Source organism: Homarus americanus, unplaced genomic scaffold (assembly GCF_018991925.1).
Source record: "Homarus americanus isolate GMGI-L3 unplaced genomic scaffold, GMGI_Hamer_2.0 scaffold45698, whole genome shotgun sequence".
NCBI classification, from domain to species: Eukaryota; Metazoa; Arthropoda; class Malacostraca; order Decapoda; family Nephropidae; genus Homarus; species Homarus americanus.
Window position 1 is genome coordinate 2,844,519 of NW_024735554.1, and position 22,700 is coordinate 2,867,218.

Below are 22,700 nucleotides of genomic sequence, written 5' to 3' on the forward strand. Positions count from 1 at the left end.
ACATTAACAAATAACATGGATACAGTACTGACCTGGAGGTAGTACATCTTCTCCCGAGCTACTGATACAAAAGGTAGGACGAACATTCCCTTACGACCATTCTCCACCACTCTTTTTAACAACAGTAGTTCAGCCACAAGAGTCTTGCCTGGAAAAAATAAAGAAATGTAAAAAAGGCCAAGAGATACCCCCAATCAGTAACAGCCATAAGCCATATTTAAACATTTACTCTATTAAAAAAAAAATCTTTATTTCAAAATTCTTTACAGAGTATTTATGGAAGACAAAAAAGAGAAAACATTCAGTAAATGAGAATAATGGTAACACCTGATCCTGTACTTGTCTTCCATGAGTGGCAGTGACCAATTATTTCCAAAGAATAAAGGAATTGTGATACATCAGTTGATCACCAACGCCTGGCAGTACAGCAACCAGTTACCAAACACATCACCTCTCCCAACCTTATTACCAACTAACTCACCACCACCACTTCCATCATCATTGAAGTCTGCCTTTTCTACTCCTGTCAGTGATGCAGAAATGGAATTACCTAACCCAGAGTTGATGCCATTATTACAAGATATGAAATGTGTTCAATTAGTTTAATAAATATGTAAATATACATATAACAATGTGTTTACCAGTGCCCAGATGAAGCATTCATGTACAGTGGTCCCTCGATTAATGAACGGTTAAATTAACAAAATTTTGGTTGACGAATTAGCTCCCATAAGAATTTTCGGTTCCATTAACGAACAAAACTTTGATTAATGAAAGCCTTACGATTTGTCATCAGCTGATCGGCAAGTCCACCAATACCCTCCCAGTCCCCTCCCTCCCTCCTACGCCAGGGTTTGGTGGTTATACAGTAGGTTTAGTTTTTATCTTATATAATATCACAGACTAAAGTTAGGAGAATATAATTTGCATTGCTGGAATCCTTGCAAGACAGTGACTAATTTGAATATAAATGTCGTATATTTTGCACAAGATAAAAATTTGAGTACATTAGTTTAGTACATTTTAGTAATGGAACATTTTTTACTGTATTTTGGGTAGATTTACATAAATTTCTTCATTTATTTTTATTCATTTACATGCACACACCATACTAAAAGAAACGTAAAAGAAATAAATGACCTAAGTGCAAACCTGTACTGTACATGTACTAAATGATTACAGTACTAAAATTTTTATGTCTAGTGCAGATTATAGGATGTTTATATTCAAATTGATCACTATCTTACAAGAATCCCAGCAATGTAAATTATATTCTCCCAGTTCGTTTCAGTGGCATTTTATAAGAGAAAAACTTAGTCACTCTTAAGGGCTGATAAATAAACATGCATTAGACCTTCAGCGCCAACTGTCAAACATATCACCTCACCTCTCCCTCCCTCCCTCCCTCTCCCCCATCTGCCCAGCCAGGGTTTTAGGCTTAAAGTTTTGATCTTATATAATATCTCACACTAAATTTAGGAGAATATAATTTGCATTGCTGGAATCCTTGCAAGACAGCGAATAATTTGAATATAAACTGATCTGCTGATGCTCACAACAAAATGTGTTTGTTGTAAGGATTTCGTTAATCAAAGTTTTGTTCGTTAACCGAATTAAAGATCCTTATGGGAGCTATTTCGTTAATCGAACCGTTCGTTAACTGAGGGACCACTGTACGTATAGTGATTTAAGGGCGATTTAGGGGATTTTTAGGGAGTTTCTGACTTTATGCGTTTTTTTGGCTTTACTTTGTATGTACGTATACTATTTCTGTGAGTTGGAACCAATTACCCAATATCCCACTGAAATAATAGATTCAGTTAACAAAATTTTCGGTTAACAAACGACTCTGTGGAACCAATTGTGTTTGTTAATCGAGGGACCACTGTACAGTATAATGGTATAACGGCCCCTTTTAGCACATGCTATCTGTGAGTGCACAGTATACACAGTAAATCCATAAAATCTACAGCAATCTCCAACACTTTATATTAATTCATTGTATATACTACAGACAGGGCAATTTTGTTTTTATTTGTGAGCCCTAAATAATTCCCATACACCAAAAACTACCACAGTTAGGAACCTAATATTTTGCATAGATGTAACCTAATGTTACAGAAAGACCTGACATGATCCTGAGAGTTATCAGGTATCACGTGACCCATCAGTGGCGTCGAACGGTTTTCACTCAGTCATGACATGGCGCTCACCACACACAAATAAAACACAAGAAACACAGTAAGCACCATGGTGTGACTGAGTGAAAACTGTTCAATGCCACTGATGGGTCACTTGATACCTGATAACTCTCAGGATCATGTCAGGTCTTTCTGTAACATTAGGTTACATTTATGCAAAATATTAGGTTCCTAACTAATATAGTTTTTAGTGTATTGGAATTATTTAAGGTTCTTGAGTAAAAAAATCACCTGTATAATACTAAACTCAGTTGACAGGAAGTTTGGGTGTAAAAATGACAAGTATAGATAATGGACAATAATTATTAAACACAACACACCAGCTGATGTGGGAGCAGAGTACACCAGATTTCTTCCATCAAGAACCTCTGGTAAGCTCAAGCACTCAGCTTGCCAAGGAAACATTGTCTTGATTCCATTCTTCAGATAACACTGTAGCAAAAAAGATAATTTTTGGTACTATACATAGTCAGAACATAAAAGTAAGTCAATAGGTCATCTATCAACTCACACAGTTCAGCAAGTTTTCAAGATTCATAATAGACCAGGTGTAAGAGTCACTACAGGGCCCAAATTCACAAACTCAAGAATGTTTTTGCCAAATTTTTCGTACCCACTAAATGTGAATATTAATAGTTCTAGTACTGTACTGTACAGGTACAGTATGCCTCAGTTTATGAAGATTTGCTTTTTCAAAGAATCTTTATTCTATTAATGCTTCTATGAAGTTTTATAACACTGAAAGTTGCCAAGAAGTTGACACAGGGATCTGAGGCATCTGATACATCTGTGAGTATCCTGTACTGAGCAGGGGGATTGTTGGGTGGCTGGGAGACAGCACAGTTCTGCTACATCTTTTAGGACAGTGTAATCAAAACTCTCCGTATTGGTAATGTAACACTATACTGTACGTACTTGAAAAATGCTACTTTTTGACCAGCTATTTCAATCTTTTTATTTTGATGAGAGAAACAAGTTATATGCTAATGTTGCTTAAGACATATATGGTGCTACAGTAGATGCAATGGTTATACAGCTAAACTTAACTGCCAATTACTACTGTACCATTTTCAGTGAGTAGAGTTCTGTACAGTTTAATCTGGAATAAATAAACTTATTACCTTGTATTGTACTATACTATTATAATTATTAGTTTTATTTAGAATTACTCTGTATTGCCCCCCGCCCCCCCCCAAAAAAAAAGCATAAAAACATGTTCTATAATTATTTTATTACATTTGGGGAAGATTTTTCTTCATAGGAATGTATCTCCCAATTTACAATGCGAGTCAATGAGAAAATCAGCTTTGGTTTACGATACCAGTATATATTTGGTGACCTGAACCCCTTCTACACCCAAGTACACCTTGGGTTTCATTACAGGACAGTACAGTTCTTTTAAATAAGATCTGGTCATGTATACAAGGAAACTTTAGTCTATTCTGTATCTGGGAAACCACTGGCATTACCTTATTCACTCTCAGCTAAATTCAATTATACCCTGTTGAGCAGTAGAGTAGAATTTCCATGAAATTAAATCCTTTCATCCTCAACTTATGTCAGGAAGAAAGTGAATCAAGACACTCAAGTTGCCTGAATGTTATAAGTCTTGATCACCTTGAGTTGTCAGTGACTTATCTATATTCACTTCTATTTTCACTGCTCTACTAAAGGTCTCTTCCACCAAGGTATTTATACCCACACTACTACTACTACCTAATGAAGTCTTTCTTTAATGATCCCTTTTAAATCTTAAATCTTTACCTGGTGATTTTAGTTTTATAATATTACATATTCATATTTACTACCGTATATACTCGTGTATAGTTCGAGTTTTTAGGACCAAATTTTTAGGGCAAAAATTGGGGGTCGTCCTATACAAGCGTAATAGTTTTGTTAGGTTGAACCCGTGCATGATGGGAAGGGCGAGGAGCAACTTTTAGCTTCAGACATGAAAAATATTTACCATTTACTGCCAGTAAACAATGGTAACGTAAAATATGTACCAATTAGTAATGAAAAGTTGTGCGGTTCCTTCAGCAAATGAAGCTCACCAACTTACAATAGGCTAAATTACCTTACAACGGGCTTTCAGTAGTCTATGTTGAAGTTCTTAGCACAGGCTAACTTATCTTATCATATACGGTATCACAGTTCTCATTGATCTACAAAAAATACCGGTAATAAAAACCTTTTCTATTTTTCACACTTAATATAATACCCGGTAATCTACTTCAACCTCCTATTGTTTACAACGACGCATCACGCATCACGCACCACCAGCTGTTGAGTGTATCAGCTAGACGGTACACGTGTTTTTCGAATCGTTTTCAGTTAAAAAACTGTTACATCACATGTATATTTTACCTTAACTGTGCCTGAATGAATATATACTCGAAAATAAATAGTAGTTTTGCTGAGACGTGATGTATTTTAATGTAAAATAGGATAAAATACATGAAGAAAACATAAGATTTTACCTAACCTTCCGATGTTCAAGAGAAGTTACTCGTTTTTTTATAGTTTTTGGTTAAAATATTGTTATATTACAATGGTATTCTATTCATACTGTGCTTGATATAATGCATTCACGGAAATGTAATATTTTTGCTGAAATGACGTACATATTACAGTGGAAAGTGGGATAAAATCGTGACGAAAACAATGACTTTTGCTTTCTTTCGTTCAAAAGATGTTACCGTAATCGCTTTTCGATTGGTTTTCAGTTAAAAAACTGTTGTATTACAATAATATTCTATCCTAATTGACTTGAATAAATACTACGATACCATATTTCGGAATATTTTCATTAAAATCCATCAAAATCATTTTCCTTGTCATCGTCTGCAGCACCAAACAGCTTCTCCCAGTCTTCTCCTTGATCAGGGCTAGAGGCTACGTGTTTTTCTAATCGTTTTCAGTTAAAAAACTATTACATCACACGTATATTTTACCTAACCTGCGCCTGAATGAATATATTCTCGGAAATAAATAGTAGTTTTGCTGAAACGTGATGTATTTCAATGTAAAATAGGATAAAATACATGACGTAAACAAAAGACATTACCTAAGCTTCCGATGTTCTTGAGATGTTACTCGTTTTTTTAATAGTTTTCGGTTAAAATTCTGTTATATTACAATGATATTCTATTCATACTGTGCTTGATATAATGCATTCACGGAAATGTAATATTTTTGCTGAAATTACGTACGTATTACAGTGGAAAGTGGGATAAAATCGTGACGAAAACAATGACTTTCGCTTTCTTTCGTTCAAAAGATGTTACCGTAATCGCTTTTTGAATGGTTTAGTTAAAAAACTGTTGTATTACAATAATATTCCCTCCTAATTGACTTGAATAAATACTTGAATGGAAATATTCAATATTTTTGTTGAAACTACCCGCGTTTCAGTGTAAAGTGGTGTAAAGTGTCGTGTCGTAATAATAAATGGTAAACAATTTGCCTTCAGCACTCGGTGTTTCGGGCACGGGAGCTTCAGTTTATAGGACGTAGAGCGTTTTTACTGAAGCTTTTGTTGTTCCATTACCCTCAAAAACGTGGGTCGACCTATAAACGAGGAATATCATAAATTAACGATTTCTTGGTAAAAAAATCAGGGTCGACCTATAAACGAGGGGGGGTTATAGACGAGTATATACGGTATTTCCAATTTATGATATTACAGTATACTGCAGCTATATTTCTGTCATTACACAATGTATCATATATTTTTTATACTGTACAGTATAAGTATGTGCAAGAAATAAAATCCTAATTATAATGAGGAACTCAATAAAAGTTTTAAAATTTTCAAGGTAAGTGGATCTACTGTACTTCAATTATCTTTCACTACTGTACTACACACTGGTACTGTAGTTCCAGTAATAAATGAAACCAAATAATATATCTATCAACTAAACCATTCACAAGTTATTTCCAATTAAGAGGAGTGAAGCAGAAATTAAAACTGACAAAAAAGTACAGTCCACTAAAGAAGGAAGTACTGTAATAACATACGTACTTTAACCATAAGGTACTGTACAACATTCAACACACCTCCAACACAGCATCAGGCAGTCCCCATGACGACAACTCCATCTTCTCTTGGGTAGTAAGGAAACTCTGAGTCTTATTATTCTCACTAAAAGGACTTCTTAAGCATACTTCACCTTTCTCACTCTTGGGAGACTTTGAGTTGTGGAACTGAACAGGAGTTTCAGGTTTAGCTTTTGCACATATAACAAGCATTTCAATGTCTTTCTTTGTACTCTTGACCTCATCAGCTGACCGAGATTTAACAGGCATTTTGGCCTCTCCACGCATAAACTCTTTTCTATATAGTGCATCATTTTCCTTGGACGGAGGATTAACAAGTGCTGGAATCTCCACAGATTCACCTGAGATAACTTGTACTCGAGTTTCATTAGATTTATTAACCTTATCACATATCTGGACGGTAATGTGTGCTTCAGTATTAACATGTGTCAGTGGATTATTAGAATTATCAAACATAACAAGTGCAGAGTTGTACATTTTAGCAGGTGTAAAGGATTCAACAGTTGTGCCAGGTTTAACAAATGCGTGGAGAATTTTGGAATTTACTATTTTACCATCCTCTTGTGTCTGAAGACCAGCCCCTTGTATCTGAGGACCAGCCACTTGTGTCTGAGGATCAGCCACTTGTATCTGAGGACCAGCCACTTGTGTCTGAGGACCAGCCACTTGTATCTGAGGACCAACATGTTCACCGTTCTTGGCTTTAGGAATATCAGAGCATGACTGTCTTTTTTCAGTGGCATCAAGAGTCTGTTGTTTCTGTCTAGTTGGAAGTTCATCATTCTGCTTTACTCCTTTATCTAACTGTTTATCACTCCCTGGAGAACCATCTTCTAAATAGCTATCGAACAGTGAGTTATGTCTAGCTGCCTCTCTTATGGATTCCGATTTATTATTCTTACCACACTGAAGTTGTTTACTTTGTTCAAGTGGTAATCCAGTAGCAAATACATCAGCGAAGACCTCTATCATACTCTTCTCATCTTTTATAGTAGACATTTTTTTTACAGAATCTGATGAATTTCTAAATTCTTTCTTATGATTAATTTTTGGTCTCACCAAGTCCTTCTTATTTTCTAATGTATTATTTGACTTATGCTGAGCTGCATTGTTTAGAGATGTGGACATTCCCGATAAAGAATTTCTCTGCCTTTCCTTATATGCCTCACAATTAGACGAATCTTCTTGAAAATTTAAATTTACATTTGATGCAGAATCTGTACCAATTGTACAACCATTTCCTATATTGCTTTTACAGTTTGAATAAAAAATTCTTTGATCGTAAACTTTGACAGTTGCATTTTCATTACTATTCTTTATATCTGAGGAACCAGTAGAATCAGTTTTGCTTTTACTGTTTTTAATTCTGAGCCTTTGTGACCTTCTGACAGTTTCACTATATGAAAAGTTAACATAGTGCCCGGAATTCTCATTATGATTATGCACCTGAGACTTACGCTGGACTGCACATCCAAGACGTTCTTCTCTTTGTATTTCATCTACTGGAGAAGTAATTTCATCTGGGAAAAGACTGTCATCCAGATCCATAGCATCAATGGCTTCCAGAGTATCAGCTCCAACTGCAGTGGCCACAACATTTTCCTTCTGCTTTACATTAACATTATGTTTGGCAAACTCTTTTGATGTTGTATCATGCTTTTGTTTTTTTGCACTGTCTGAAGTTGGTTTTTTCAATCTGGGTGATCGTCTTAGATCTGAAGAGTTAGTTCTGTTTGATGAGAGCTGATTTTCATTACATGTGCGTTTGTGTGTAGCATTATTTAATAAAGACTGGGCATTGTGGAGTGGACCTTCTACTAATTCATTCCGTTTGCTTGAGTGAGTTTTAAATTGGTGAGAAGCAGACGGTACCCCCTGTGGTGATCTCTTAACCCTGATGTTGGTGTACTCAGTCTCAGCTTCACACACACCATCCAAAACATCCAGATTGCAGAAAGAATCTTCAAAAATACAATTATTCTGCAGAGAAGAAATTACAATAAAAATTATAATTACTTAAAATTTACAAACAAAATTATCATTACTTAAAATATCTTGTTACTTTATTCAACCCTTTCATTATGACTTCCACATCATCTGCAGTTTTGAAGAATACAAGTACATACAGTAGACCCTCGCCAACCACAGATTTCAAGTATCCATGGTTTTCACTCTGTATACCATTTCACCAACCGCAACATTTACTTTTATGTATCTGCAAATTAGTGTGGCGGCTTTATCTCTCATGAGTCTAATGTATTCCTCCATAAATGTGAGGAATAAAGGTTTAATCTCTTTGTTTTATACCTTCCGGGTAATGATAATCAGACGTCTAGCTTTGTACCTGCCTATGTATATGCCCTGCATTAACTCGCCAGGCCAACATACAGGCAATTAATGCATCTAATAATTACTAAAATACATAATATTAGGACACGTCGCTACCTGGCATTTAATTGCTATTCTCAAAACCCTCTCCCGCACCCACAAGCACACGCATCACTGCTATCATCTCTTGCCCCAGAGTGAGCAATAAACAAATGTCAACTCTCGAGGGTAGAGATGGGTGGGATGTCGACGTCGCATTCTGGCCTTTATCACAAAAACTGTTTTTGTTTTTTTAAAAAGGCTTTTTGTTCAATCCAGAATGCGACGTCTAGCTTTGATTACCCAAACAGAAGGTGGAGAGGGAGGTGACATTGCATATAAGGCTCCACTAGCTTAGGTCCAGATAATAATTATAAACCTGTTTGTAATATTTTCCTTAATAGGAAACATTTACCAGAAGGTAAAATTATAAGCTACATATCCTAGGTCAGGATTCTCACTTTATTCTGATGAGGAAGAAGGTCCTGATTGTGGAGATGGACGAGGTGAGGGAGGGGACCCCAGGACCACCACATGTGAAGCATCTTTCAGAGATAGATGAAGATAACTGTTTTGAAAGGTTTTTGAAGATTTCCAAAAGCCCACTTCTTTGATCTGACTGAGGCTCACATACCACAGAAAGGCCACAGACCCTACATATTTCCTGGTGTCATGTGCCAAAAATTTCTTGCCAGGGTCTGCTTAACTCACCAACTGAGATAAATATTTTGTCATTTGACTAGGAGACAATTTCTTACCATCCTGTGATGAGAATACATAGGGGCCTCGATTAGGGAATCTGGTTAACCATTGTTGAAGATTCTTAACTGGGCATTCATTAGCCATTTTATCCTGATAGGGTGTGCTTGAAAATCCTCCCTTTCATTTTTTCTTAGAATTTCCGTAGGAAAAAGGGTGACATCTTCCTCAGATAATACCAATAATGATGGATTATTGGAAATTTAAAACAGCTCATTGATTTGCATACCTGTTGCGATTGCTAGAAGGAAGGCTGCCTTCTGGAGCAATCTGTCCCGGTTCAGATTTATATTGTAATTAGGCCCCATAAGAAATGTAGTAACTTTATTTAGTGACCAAGGTGAAATTCTCTTGGGCCGAGGGGATTTCTGAATGAAAAAGGACGATCTGAGCATTTGATAAATTCTTGGGTTCAAAGAAATATTAAAACCCCACGCCAGAGGGTCAACCAGTGCTGATTTATAAGATGCACTTGTAGATCCTTGAAGGCCTTTAACCCTGAACAGAAATTCTTAAAATTCCAACACCACTGTCTCCAACAATGTGTCTTGAACAGTTAACTTAATAAATTGTTGAAAAGGGCTCCAAGCTTTCTCATATTGCATATAAGTTTGGGGCCTATGACCTGCTATCACTTGGTTAACTGTAATGGAATTACCCAACAATCTATTTAAACATCTTTTGAGAAACTCCAAGCGTGAAGTGCCAAGGATATCTTGAACTGAGGGTGCAGTACCTGGTCTTAACATTCTTGGTGCAATCGTAATGGATCACCATTCCAACAGATCCAGACACCACGGTTGTAGGATCCAATGTGGTGAAATTAAGAGGACCTTTCCCTGGAAGGGTCTGCATTTAATTTAAGCATTTTGAATTAAGCGGTGTTTTTCAAGAATGTAACCCTTGCATAAAACGAGAGGTGGGTGTACAAAGTGTGTACGAACAGTAATTTTGCTCAAAATTATGGCTTTTTTCACATTGAATTTACATTTAATATTTGTTTAATTTACGTTTCTAGCAGTCCATGGTGCTTTAGAGACACAGAGGTGCATAATTAGTGGGTCATAGGTGTATTGTTGATTTATTACTTCCTGACCTCGGTTGGTTCGGCAAAACGGATAAGGCGGCAAGGCTTTGAAACCAAGGGCGCTGGAAAATCGGTGGTAGACCTGTACCTGTAATACAGATCACAACCATGGAACTTAGCCCCCTATTTCCCATAAGTCTTTAGGCTTGCCAACTGCACTTTTGCCAACCACAGGACTACTGTACTGTATTATGATTTCTACACAATGTATAGTAAAGTTGCTGGCTCCTTTGTTTTTTAATTTCCCATTCTCTTTGGCAGGTTCCCTACAACTCCTGATTAGCCAGTCACACATGAATATCGTGAAATGGATAAAATAATAGGGACAGGTGGGGTGATTATAGGCCAAGGAAAAAGTATTCTGCTTTTAGAAGTAAATGACAATTAATCAAAGTTCTACACAGTGCATTTTAAATGATACAGTAAGAGTTTATGTTCTAGTGAAAACTTTTCTGTGATAAACAATGATACAAAAAGCACAGAAGGCAAAATACTTACATCCAACGCTTGAGTATTAGCCAACCTCTGGTCAACACTGTTTATTTCAGACTTTGTCCGTGCCATCTCATCAGGTGCAGGTGGAACTGGGAGGATCCGCTTCGCCTTAACTCTATTACCAGACTGGAAAGGAATGGCAAATCTTCCAAGATATTTCCAGCGTGGTCTACAGCCTAGAGAAATCAAGTTTTACAGATAAAAATCTTTTAAATTGATGCCTATTTGTAACTGTTATGAACTTGATAGACAGACAGTATTATGTAACCATGAATTCTTGCACCAGGTGATATGAGAAAATGTATAAAAGGCAGTGATGAGAAGCAAGGAATATCCAAACACTGTGGCTAAACCTTAACTACAGTGGGGTATGCTATAACGAACGGATCCTACTACGAATATTCCTATAACGAACGGTTTTACCTATAAAATTGAGAATGCTATAACGAACGAAACTCCTACAACGAACATTATTTAATTTTTTTTTTTCTAATTTATTGTTTTTTTATTACAAATATTAATGATATTCTTTATTTCAGGGGTTTAGATGCATATTTATGCACTTTTTTACAATTTTTACAATTTTATATTATATTTTTCAGTGTTAAGTGGTTGTATTTGGGGGCCTGGAACGGATTAATCCTATAACGAACGAATGCTATAACGAACAAGGTTCTAGAACCAATTAGATTCGTTATAGCATACCCCACTGTAGTTTATTGAGATGAAAATGAAGGATGATGGGGAACTCCTCGTAGGGAAGCAATATCTGTGTGTCTATACTCCAAATTTCTCCTTTCTATACTGTCAGCTTTACTGTATTAGTTGGAAATAATCATTAAACTACAAATTGTTATACAGCATAGGACAGGCAGCCTTCTGGAGGCATTCAATAACCAAAGCAAAAACCCGAGAAAAAAGTGTAAAGACACACAACCCAACAATCTTCGGGTGTCTAATGCAGCAAAGTTCAGCCCAAGACAATGTTGCAGTACAGTGATTGGTTGAACATGGCCATGCAGTCACAATCCCACCGAGTGATTGACACAGCTTGGGAGGCATAAGTCATGTCAGGTTAACAACTAAATGGTGAGTTACTAGATGAATAGAAATGTTACATGATCTTGTTTCCTGAAGGATATGAAGGTTTTCCAGTTCCTTTATGATCTTACCAGAATTAGCCTAATTTTATTCTCAGAAGTCATCATGGGCCCCAAGAACATGTCTGATGAGGAAAGGATCAAATCCATGTTCTAATGGGTGAAAAAGTTCCTCAGAGGGAAAGGTAGGGACAAGGCATAGCAACAGTTTAGATTGAAGTGTGCGGCACGCACACTGCCTCACAAGACATGTACAGTACCTCTGACCCTGAAGGTAGTGGTTATACTGCCTCACAAGACATGTACAGTACCTCTGACCCTGAAGGTAGTGGTTATACTGCCTCACAAGACATGTACAGTACCTCTGACCTTGAAGGTAGTGGTTATACTGCCTCATAAGACATGTACCTCTGAGATTGGAGGTATTGTAGTAGTCCTACTGCCTCACATGTACCTCTGAGACTGGAGGTAATGTAGTGGTTATACTGTACCTCTGAGACTGGAGGTAATGTAGTGGTTATACTGTACCTCTGAGACTGGAGGTAATGTAGTGGTCCTACTGTACCTCTGAGACTAGAGGTAATGTAGTGGTCATACTGTACCTCTGAGACTGGAGATAATGTAATGGTCATACTGTACCTCTGAGACTAGAGGTAATGTAGTTGTCATACTGTACCTCTGAGACTGGAGGTACTGCCTCACAAGACATGTACAGTTAGCCAAAGTTCCATCGACCTCACCATGTATTCAGTACTGGCAATTTTACCTGGCAATACAGTACTTGGTGAAGTAAGACTGTGTAATGGGATTGTAATTGGTGGAACTATTTTCAATTGTATCAGTGTCAGAAAAAATATTAAACAAACCAAAGTTAGCATTTTATCTAAAATCATGAAAAGTTTCCAAATGTTTGTATATTTGCTTAAATAATGAAGAAATTATCCTAATGAATAGGCAATGCAACTACAACCAGGGCTGTCATAAGATTCTCACATCAATTTTCAAGAATACATATTCTACATAGACTACTATAATCTTGAGTGTTTCATGAAGGAATTAATTATCTTTGCAATGTAAACATTATATGGTACTGTAATGTAATTTGACATAACTTAGAGAGCAGACACTGTGTAATAGACTCAGATGAAACAGTAATGGCATACAGTATCCCTGCACCAGTGTGTGGAGGAGAGAAAACACTAAAGTGGCCATTTTGGTGTTCTAACTGCCTTTGACAGTATTATTATTAATAACTCACTGAAAGAGAGAGACAGGAAGAGGGAGAGACAGTGAGTGAGACAGACAGACAGTCAAGGACAGAGTCATATACTGTACAGTACTTACATAATAAAGAGTTGATTAGGACATAGAAAGGGGTTGAATGCCTCTCAGTTATTGTGTGGGTTTTTATTATCATTTTTTATTTCTTTTTTAATCATATTACAACTTCATACATCATTGTCAAATATTTATTTACCTCTCAAAACCTTTGCAATAAATTATAAAATGTATTCAGTATTTCACAATTCTATGTGGCTGAACTGTTATACTGCTTCATATGTCAAACAGTTACTGTATTATATTTATCGATTTCAATATTTGGTTATTTTAGATTAATTCTTTGAAAAAATAAAACTATGAATATATTTAGTACTTTAAGCAAATGAATAATAATCGAGTTATAAGCCACTTACTACATTATTTAAAAACAAGTGAAAATCAATGATGTCACAGTTACCACGTGTTGGGCGTGAAGTTTCTTATGGTTATCCAGCATAAGGCCAGATCCTTGTTTGACGACTTAAAGGCAGAGAGGGTGAAGGATCGAAGGAAGAGACCTTTACGGCCAGCCTAGGATGGTTTCAATGATTTGAGCATCATTATAACTTCCACAACAAAAAGATGACTGGTGAAGCTGCCAGTTCAGATACTGTTGCTGCCGAGACAATCCCGCCAGAATTCAAACGGATTATCCAGCAAAGGAGGCTACTCACCGAAGCAAGTCTTCAATGTGGATGAGACTGGTCTCTTTTGGAAGAGGATGGCTGAGAGGACCTATATCTCGAAGGAGGAGAAAAGAACGCCAGGTTTTAAAGCAGCAAAAGACCGCTTGATGCTGCTGCTTGGCGCGAACGCTGCCGGTGACTTCAAGCTGAAGTCTATGCTGATTTCTCGCGCTGCCAACCCACGGGCCCTGAAAGGTTACCCTAAGGATCACCTTCCTGTCATTTACAAGGCAAACAAAAAGGCATGGATAACCGGCACCATATTTAGCCAGTGGTTAAATGTGTACGCTGTCCCTGCACTGAAGGAATACTGTGCCAAGGAGAACCTTAACTTCAAAATTCTTCCAATCCTTGACAATGCTCCAGCTCATCCTCCCAATCTCGACGACTTGCATAACAGTGTAAAAGTTGTATTCCTGCCTCCCAACACTACAGCACTGATGCTGCCTATGGACCAAGGCGTCATCGCCGCATTCAAGGCATATTATTTACTACGTACCATGGCCCAGTTGCTCAAGGCTACAGACGGAGAAAATAAACCAACGATCCTAGAATATTGGCGCGGCTTCAACATTCTTCATGCAATTCACAACATTGGCAAGGCATGGGAAGAGGTTTAGAAAGTTGCCTGAATGGTGTATGGCGTACATTGTGGCCCGAGTGCATCAACAGTTTTACGGGATTTACGGACTTAGTCCCAGCAGTGAATAGGGATATCCTCAGCTTGGCTAGACAGGCAGGCTTTGATGAGCTGGAATCAGAGGATATTGAGGACGTCCTGGCATCCCAAACAGAGGAGCTCACCAACGAAGATCTGCAACAATTAACAGAACAGTCCCATTGAAGACGATGACAACGACGACAAAGAACCTCAAAGAACGCTAACTTCAAGGAGGTTGGCAGAATCATTGAACACGTTCCAGCAAGCAATGCAAATGCTTCTAGATGACGACCCAAACAGAGAACGTAGCTCAAAGGTTCAACGCAGCATTGAGGACAGTCTTGGTTGTTACACCGAGATCTATAAGGAGAAGATGAGTAGCACCAAGCAGTCAACACTGGATTCATTTTTTCGGCGCGGGACAACAGAAGGAGCTTCCTCAAAACAGCCAGCAGCCGAGGAGGAGCAAACAACAATGGAGGAGGAGCAAGCAACAATGGAGGAGGAGCAAGCAGCGACGGAGGAACCCCAGTCACAGCAGGAGGAGGAGGAGGCAGCTGCAGAGTCTCAGTGATTCACCCTCCTCCTCAGCTCCCGCCATCCTCCTCCTTCGCTCCACTATCCACCACACACTCGCTCTACCACCTCCGCCCATCGGTGAGTACCAATACAAACTTAGTACTGTAGTTCTATATACTATTTTCTATAGAAATGGCAATAATTTTCTGGATATGTAACTTTTTTCATGGGGCAAAGGGAGGCTCAGGAACGTAACTCCCGTATTTTATCAATTTCTTATGGGGATAATTGATCAGCTTAACGTTGTTTCGTATAACATCGCATTTACAGGAACGTAACCCCGACGTTAAGCGAGGACGCCCTGTACTGTACAGCATTGGAAATACAGCTTCTTGTCCATTTAGCAAAGTTAAGCAACATTGGGTCTGGTTAGTATTGGCTCTAAGAACACCAGATGCTGCTGGCAAATGGACCTACACTGGAAACAAGCCTCTCATGGCTTTGTCAGCTGTTAGTGGTGAAATTGACTGAATATGAATTATCATAAGTCATCTGTCAACGTGGACTAGTTGGGAGGATGTGCAACTGTTCAAAATGTGGCAGAGAGCCGACAGGGAAGAAGAAATCGAAGAAATGTAAAATTACACAATGATGCTTCAAGAAAGATGTTCTCATTGGTACCAGATATCAAATAAATTTCTTTATGCTTAATATGCAGAGGGGTCCAGTTGGGAAATTAGGTACAGTTAGGTAGGTTTGGTTGGTTTGGGTAGTTGGGTCAGGTTGTTTGGTTCTGTGCATTGTCATTTCCATTTTCGTGTTCACTATCATGTAAATAGTATCTCCAGAAATTTTGGTTGAATTCCATAAGATATTTTGGTGAATTTATAGTCTTACACCGGTCTTTCTTTCTCTGTTATTAATATGTATTTCGTAATGTTTAGCAAATTCTAAGACATTTTTCTTCTATGATATTTCCACCGGAAATTAAGGATAAGCGAGATATAAATTGTCATTATTATTAGAATTCGTGAGTCACAAGTGTCACCATGATTTGTTTACATCTCGAGGAAAAGGTCTGACCCCCCTCACGCAGTGCTCCTTACCTCCGTCTTCGCTTTTTAAGCGTCCACAGCACATGTGCGGGGGTGGTGTAGGAGTTTCTTATTGGCTATAGTGATAGGAAACTTATTATTGGGCAAGAGTTTTTTGTCTTAGCCAATGAACAATGCGTGGGAGTGTCTAGGAGCGTAGATTTTCATTTTCGGAACCAGATAAGGCTGAACAGGTGTAAGAGCTGTGCAAACATTGTGATAAAGATTATTTTATGTCAATTGCCGAGTTTCATCAGAAAAATAGTGAGGCAATGTTTTTTTTTTAAACACTACGTGTTTGTCCAAAGTGTAAAAATCAGTGTACACTGCGTGAAGAACAACACATTTGGCGGTGTTGTATGATATATATGGACACAAAGTAGTACCTTCAGCTGTATATTGTTATATTACTATTATTAATTATGTATAGTAAAGTATTACAGAACATGTATTAATTCTATGTAATATTCTATTTATTGTGCACCATATTATGTATATAAATTATCACATTTATACTTTATGTATTCAGCTTGTGAATGCTGGCATCTGTATAGGCCAGCGCGTAGTAATACATAGATAGATGTAGAGGTAGTTAAGACTGAGTCCTGGTGGCGTGCCCACAGGCTTCCTACTGTATTATCTCCCGTACGAGAATAGAACCTACTTTTAAAGACAACAAGTGTTTGTATATACCCTCAGTAGTATAGAACATTCTTTGGGTATCTGGCAATACGCTAGAGGTGTCACCAGATTTCTTCAGCCGAAAAGTAAGAAACGGAAGACGTGCAACCTGGTTAGGTTTGTTGGTTGGTATTTTATTTATGTGATTTATTAAAAAAAATCCAACTTTTCCATTACGATTGTTTGGTGGGGGGGGGATAAAATAAAATAGTGATTTCCGGAGGAAATGAATATCAAATTCATTCGTAACTCATCAATACCATAGGAAAACCTATTTTCAACACCAAATAAAGACCGGTACATTACTATAAATTGACCGTTATTTCTACTGGTAACCATGTTCTCCACCTTCACCAAGAGATTTTCTAGTGTATTTAGATGCACAATCTAGAAATTAATTTTTAACAAAAATTTCCCATTTTTACAAGAAATGAAGGTCAGAATTTACATGAGGAACACACCTACAGTAAATACACTACAAAAACTATTCTCATATAAAACTGCTGCTGCAGCCATAAATCGAATATTCACCATCAGAACTTGCTTGCTCTGAACACCTAATATATGACGCTGAAAAACAACAAACAGAATCTGTTACTCACCATCTTTCCTTCTAGCCTCCATCACCCAGTCCTGGTGGCAGCTCTAATTTGTCTCACATATTCTTGTGCTGTGGTAAAACATTTCTTCATGGACACCTAAAACACATAATACATAATGTTAATTACGATTATTAGGCATTAACTTATTAAGGCCGACATTAAAAGTATCAAGTAAAGGTTTGGCGACAATAAATGTATCAAATCAACCATCAAAAGTTTTGTACATTTAGCCAAAACTTAACATGACAATACCTGTTTAAGTAGGATTAACTTAAGTATGAAATTGAGATGCTAGAGAAAGACTTACATGAGAAATCCTTAAAATTTGTAAAACGTCTTAACTGACGACTCAAACGGGGAGGGACATTGCCCGTGTGTGCCGTCGCTTATAACACACTGCTCCCGACACTTGGTTTATTGGCTCGTTTTCCCTTAAAAATAAACCCATAGTAAGTCAATCTTAGACTGCCTCTTTTGAGGGGGTTAATGGCTTTTTGAAGAAAAACTGTATATATTTTAAATATAGTTTTTCTCTTGTATTATTTCTAGTATTAAAAGTTGTTGTCCTGCCAGTGTACACAATACATGTAGAAGAGATTATTAGAGTAGTCCCACAAGGATCTATCCTTGGACCCATCCCTGTTTATGATCAACATAACAATATCAGTGAGTATACATCGAACCACATTAATAAGTTTGCGGACTATACGAAGATATATGGGAAGCTGGGAAGGCAAGTGAAAAGGACGGGAGGGAGGGTCGGGTCGTGTAACATAGGGTCCGACATTCGGGCCTCATGTAGAGCGTCAGGAATTGGACAGTGAATCGATGTAGGATTTTTAATGCTAGACGCGATTGTATTTCTTAAAACTCAATCTCCACCGAGTTAGAGATACAGCCCAGGTCAAGAAGCCTACAACCACAAAATCATTGCCATATGACAAAGCTTTTATTTTATATTTTTACGGAGTTGTGGTCACGGCTGTGATAAAGGTCAACCAGGGAGTGTAGTACTGTGCCTTTAGTTAAATCAGGTCATAGTGTCATCAGTGACCGTGGAAGAATTTGCAAATACCTTTAAGTGAATACAAATTGGTAAGCAAGCTGGAAAGGTACCACTGCCAGCTTGTGTTATAGGTGCCACAGAGACTTTAAATTTTATTTTGTTTGTGTACTTTCTCATGGACTGTAACTGTGCCTACGATACACCATTCACAGGGAGATACAGTGTACACAGTGATAGCACAGAGAGATATAGTGTGGGGGTATGAGATATTGGTTCACACTCAGGATGGGATGGAGAAAGGAAACTCACAATGTGCTCACTGTATACATACTGCATTGGATGTACAATGCAACTTGTTGCTGGGTAGGTAGCATGGTAATAAGCATTGAGTAGAGAGAGCTGGGTGGTGAGGGTGCCCAGAGTGAGGGCAAGGGCTTGAGGGACACCAAGGTCGCTGGCGGGAGCGGACACCAAGGTCGCTGGCGGGAGCGGCAGCCGCACGGCTCGCGCGGAGGAGGAGGTGTTGCTTGCTGGTGGCACTGTGTAGAAAGAGAGAGGCTGGTCACAACGGTGTCAGGCCTTATAAGGCGGGGGTAGGCGTGGGTAGACAGTTGACCCCCGCTCCGTGGGCGGCGCTGGAGGCGTAGGCTGGGAATTCGAGAAGGTTCGGTGCTTGTAGGGGAGGAATCCACTGCAATACTCCCGTTCCCTCCGGGCGCGGCGGGAGGCTGGAGGTTGGCAGAGTTGCGTGCCACATGTGAGGCAGAACGGGCGGTGCGTGCCACATGTGAGGCAGAACGGGCGGTGCGTGCCACATGTGGGACATAACGGCGAGGGAGTCCACTACAATAGTCGTCGATGAGAACAGGAAAAGAAAGTTATAAGGAAATACTACTTAAAATAAATAAATAAATAAATAAAATCAACAAGCTTGGCTATCCTATTACCGCCCCAAAGAAAGTTTGGTATTTTTGCGTTTACACACGACACATTCCTACCACTAATCTATTATCATATTCGAATAAGACGTCTAATTATAAGATAACTTTCATCTATTACACTACCGTCGGAAATGTATAATAACTGAGAAAACGTATCAAAAAAGTCTCTATTTTCTTCCATTAATCTTGCGCCATTATTGCCTACCTCACCTCCCACACTGCATGTCTCCTTTATAAATCATCACGCGCATGTGTTCCCTTACACGTCACGCGGCCAATCAACAGTTTTTTTTTTTTTGCAACCAATTAAAATGATTTTGGGTTTAATTCACGGTATTTTTGGCCCAATCAAATTCAAGTTTTATTTTGGGTCTCATATTTCGAAATTCAAATTCATTTCCGACCATAGAAGTCTGCGATTGGTGTCACTTCAATTATATGGAGCTGATTGCGAGTTTTGGGGAAAAAACGAAGAAACTCGCACTTTTTCAATCGCATGGTGTTCTTCCAACCTCAGTAAAGTGTACTAAGTGCAAGACAATGTAAATACCGCAAAGAACAACATATGTGGAATCAACGTCAGCAGCCAGGCCAATAAGGTAAGAAATAGGCGATTCCATCATATGGTGAGAGTCAGTTAGGTTAGGTTAGGTTACGTTACGTTTTTGTTTTTCTAGTGGTTTTTGGTGTATTTTTTATTCGCTTAGCCATTATTTTTTTCGGAAAACGTCCAACGAAAAAAATTTGATTAAAAAAAAAGCTGCTAATTTCCGCCAGAAATGAAGGTCATATTCTGTCTAAACACACACACATACCTGTACACTAGAAAAATATATTTTTGACTTTCTAACAGAGAGTGGTGTGCAAGTGCAAATTTACTGAAAGTTTTATTTTATTTTTCTGTGTTTCTAAAGGACTGAGTGGGTGTATAAAATCGGTTATTCATAGCAAAATGCAGTGCACATAGAGATAGCACATAAATACCGACAAATGCCGAAGTTAACTGAAAAACTTCCCCCACAACAACAACAACCATGAGTATATGTGATTACTGCAGGGGGACGTCGGATATAGAGGATACAGGCCTGACTAATGCAACGTTTAGGAAGTTACTAACTGCCGTAAAGCATGAAGGCTGTTGCTGGTATTGCCCTGACTGTGTAGTCAAGGTGAATGAGGCGATTGCAAGCCATAGGGGAACGAGTTTCCTAGGGACGAAAATAGGTGAAGCTGGAGCCTTGCTGGTTGCCAAACTAGAACAAGTTGGGAAAGAGATCCTTGCTAAGACTGAGGAAGTAGCCGTTAGAATGGAGGTGGTTGCTAAGAGGAGTTATGCTGAGGCATTAGCAAGGCCATGGGAGGGGTGGAGAGTATTGCAGGTTCAGAACAGGTTCTACAGCAGCTAGGGACTCTGAAGAAGTGAGTAGAAATTAAAATTAACGGACCTACTGTTAGGGGAGAGGAGGAACAACGAGAACGTTTCCAGCACAGGAACAATGTAATAGTTTTTGGCGTCCCCAGAGCCAGGCAGAGGGAACTGAGAGTAAGATAACACATGATAAGATGCAGTTTAAGAATATTTGTAGAGAGGTTCTGAAGATGCCATCAACCACTCAGGATGTGAGGCGGCTGGAAAAAAAAACAGGGGGACAAGCCTCGCCCCCTCAGGATCACACTAGTGAGTGAAGAGGAGAAATGGGAAGTTATTCAGCAGGCAAAAAACTTAGCAAGGAGCGAGGCATTTCGGAGTGTATTCATTCACCCAGATCACTCGGTAATGCAGAGGGAACAGCACAGGAAGCTCCTGCAGGGCTTGAAGCAGAGAAGGGAGGAGTTGAGGAAGAGCGGGGCCGGGTGTACATGGGTTGCATTCAGGGAGAGAGTCGTGGAAGCAAGTGTGACGACACAGGGACGGGGAACAGCAGCGCATCCTCCATCCGCTCTACCCCCCGCCCGGGAGGTGGCACCAGCTCCGCCTATCAGCCGGGAGGAGGCGAGCGCCTTGTAAACAATGACATTGTACTTAGCAAATGTTGCAGCTTCTGAGAATGGGAGGGGGGCGGGGGTTACTACTAAGAGCAGAGATGTTACCGAGAACAAATTCTGGCTTGAATGTCATGTACACTAATACTGACACGTTCCTTGATAGGATAGAGGAGTTTGAAACACTACTTAAGGTACACCAACCGGATATTGTGGGAGTTGTACAAGAACAGGAGAATCGACCCAGAGGAATGTGAGTTCAGTATTGCTGGATATGACTCATTTACGAACCTTTCTCAAGAAACTTGCAAGAAGGGTGTGGTTATCTAGACTAGGCAAGACCTTAGAGCCAGCCAGGCGAGGGTACAGGGAGAGGATGTTTTTGAAGAACCCAAGTGGTGTAAAATTAGACTAAAGAGAAGGGACTTACTTATTTTCGGGTGTATCTACAGATCCCCAAACTGTGGCCCACTAAATCAAAGGAACTTAAGAGCCTTAATAGACAATGCGATTATGCTCAACTCTAGCTACCTCCTTATCATGGGGGACTTTAACTATGGCGACATAGACTGGAGAAGTAGGGGCGCCGGTGGTAGAGCGGTACCGCTCTTGCCTCGCAAGGGAGATGTCACAGGTTCGATTCCCGGGCCGGTGGAAAGTTGTTTGAACATACTTCCTAGCCCCCATTGGTCCCTGTTCACCTAGCAGTAAAGTAGGTACCAGTTGTAAGTCGAAAAGTTGAGAATTCGTATTCAGGGAAAGTTGTTGGAGCTTCCAATAACTTACTGACAAAAACCTATGACTCTTCAGGCTTCTATGCCCTTGACAAAAAACCTATGACCCATCAGGCTTCTATGCCCTTAACTCATGAGTCATAAAGGCAAGCATGAACTTATCATGCTTCCCAGATGGGCGCTGTAAGCACTTCTGCGCTTCACCTTGCACAGGATGTAGGGAGGTGCCCAATAAAAAAAAAATAGACTGGAAAAATAGACTGGAGAATCGAGTTCACCCTAAATGACTTGAATAACCCTGCTACTCTTTTTTGTAGAAACTCAGAGATAATTTTCTGTTCCTACATGTTAGAGACCCGACACATTACAGAGGGGAGCAAACACCCAAGCCACTAGACCTCATCA

At 39.0% G+C, this 22,700-nt stretch overlaps 1 protein-coding gene across 3 annotated transcripts in view; it reads right to left on the bottom strand.

Annotated features, from left to right (window-relative positions):
• Positions 1–18,026, bottom strand: part of LOC121871385 (DNA polymerase theta-like) — a 69,468-nt gene extending 51,442 nt beyond the window's left edge. For 2 of the 3 annotated variants that reach the window (XM_042373610.1, XM_042373612.1), the window contains exons 1-6: positions 17,939–18,026; positions 17,632–17,727; positions 10,972–11,144; positions 6,261–8,240; positions 2,522–2,633; positions 33–148 (exon numbers count right to left, since the gene is read on the bottom strand). In XM_042373610.1, coding sequence (XP_042229544.1) covers positions 33–148; positions 2,522–2,633; positions 6,261–8,240; positions 10,972–11,144; positions 17,632–17,653 — 2,403 coding nt within the window. In that variant the 5' untranslated portion in view covers positions 17,654–17,727; positions 17,939–18,026. Of the gene's footprint in view, positions 1–32; positions 149–2,521; positions 2,634–6,260; positions 8,241–10,971; positions 11,145–17,631; positions 17,728–17,938 lie in introns of those variants that run through there. The other variant, XM_042373611.1, reaches the window with a different exon arrangement.
• Positions 18,027–22,700: the final 4,674 nt, after the last annotated feature.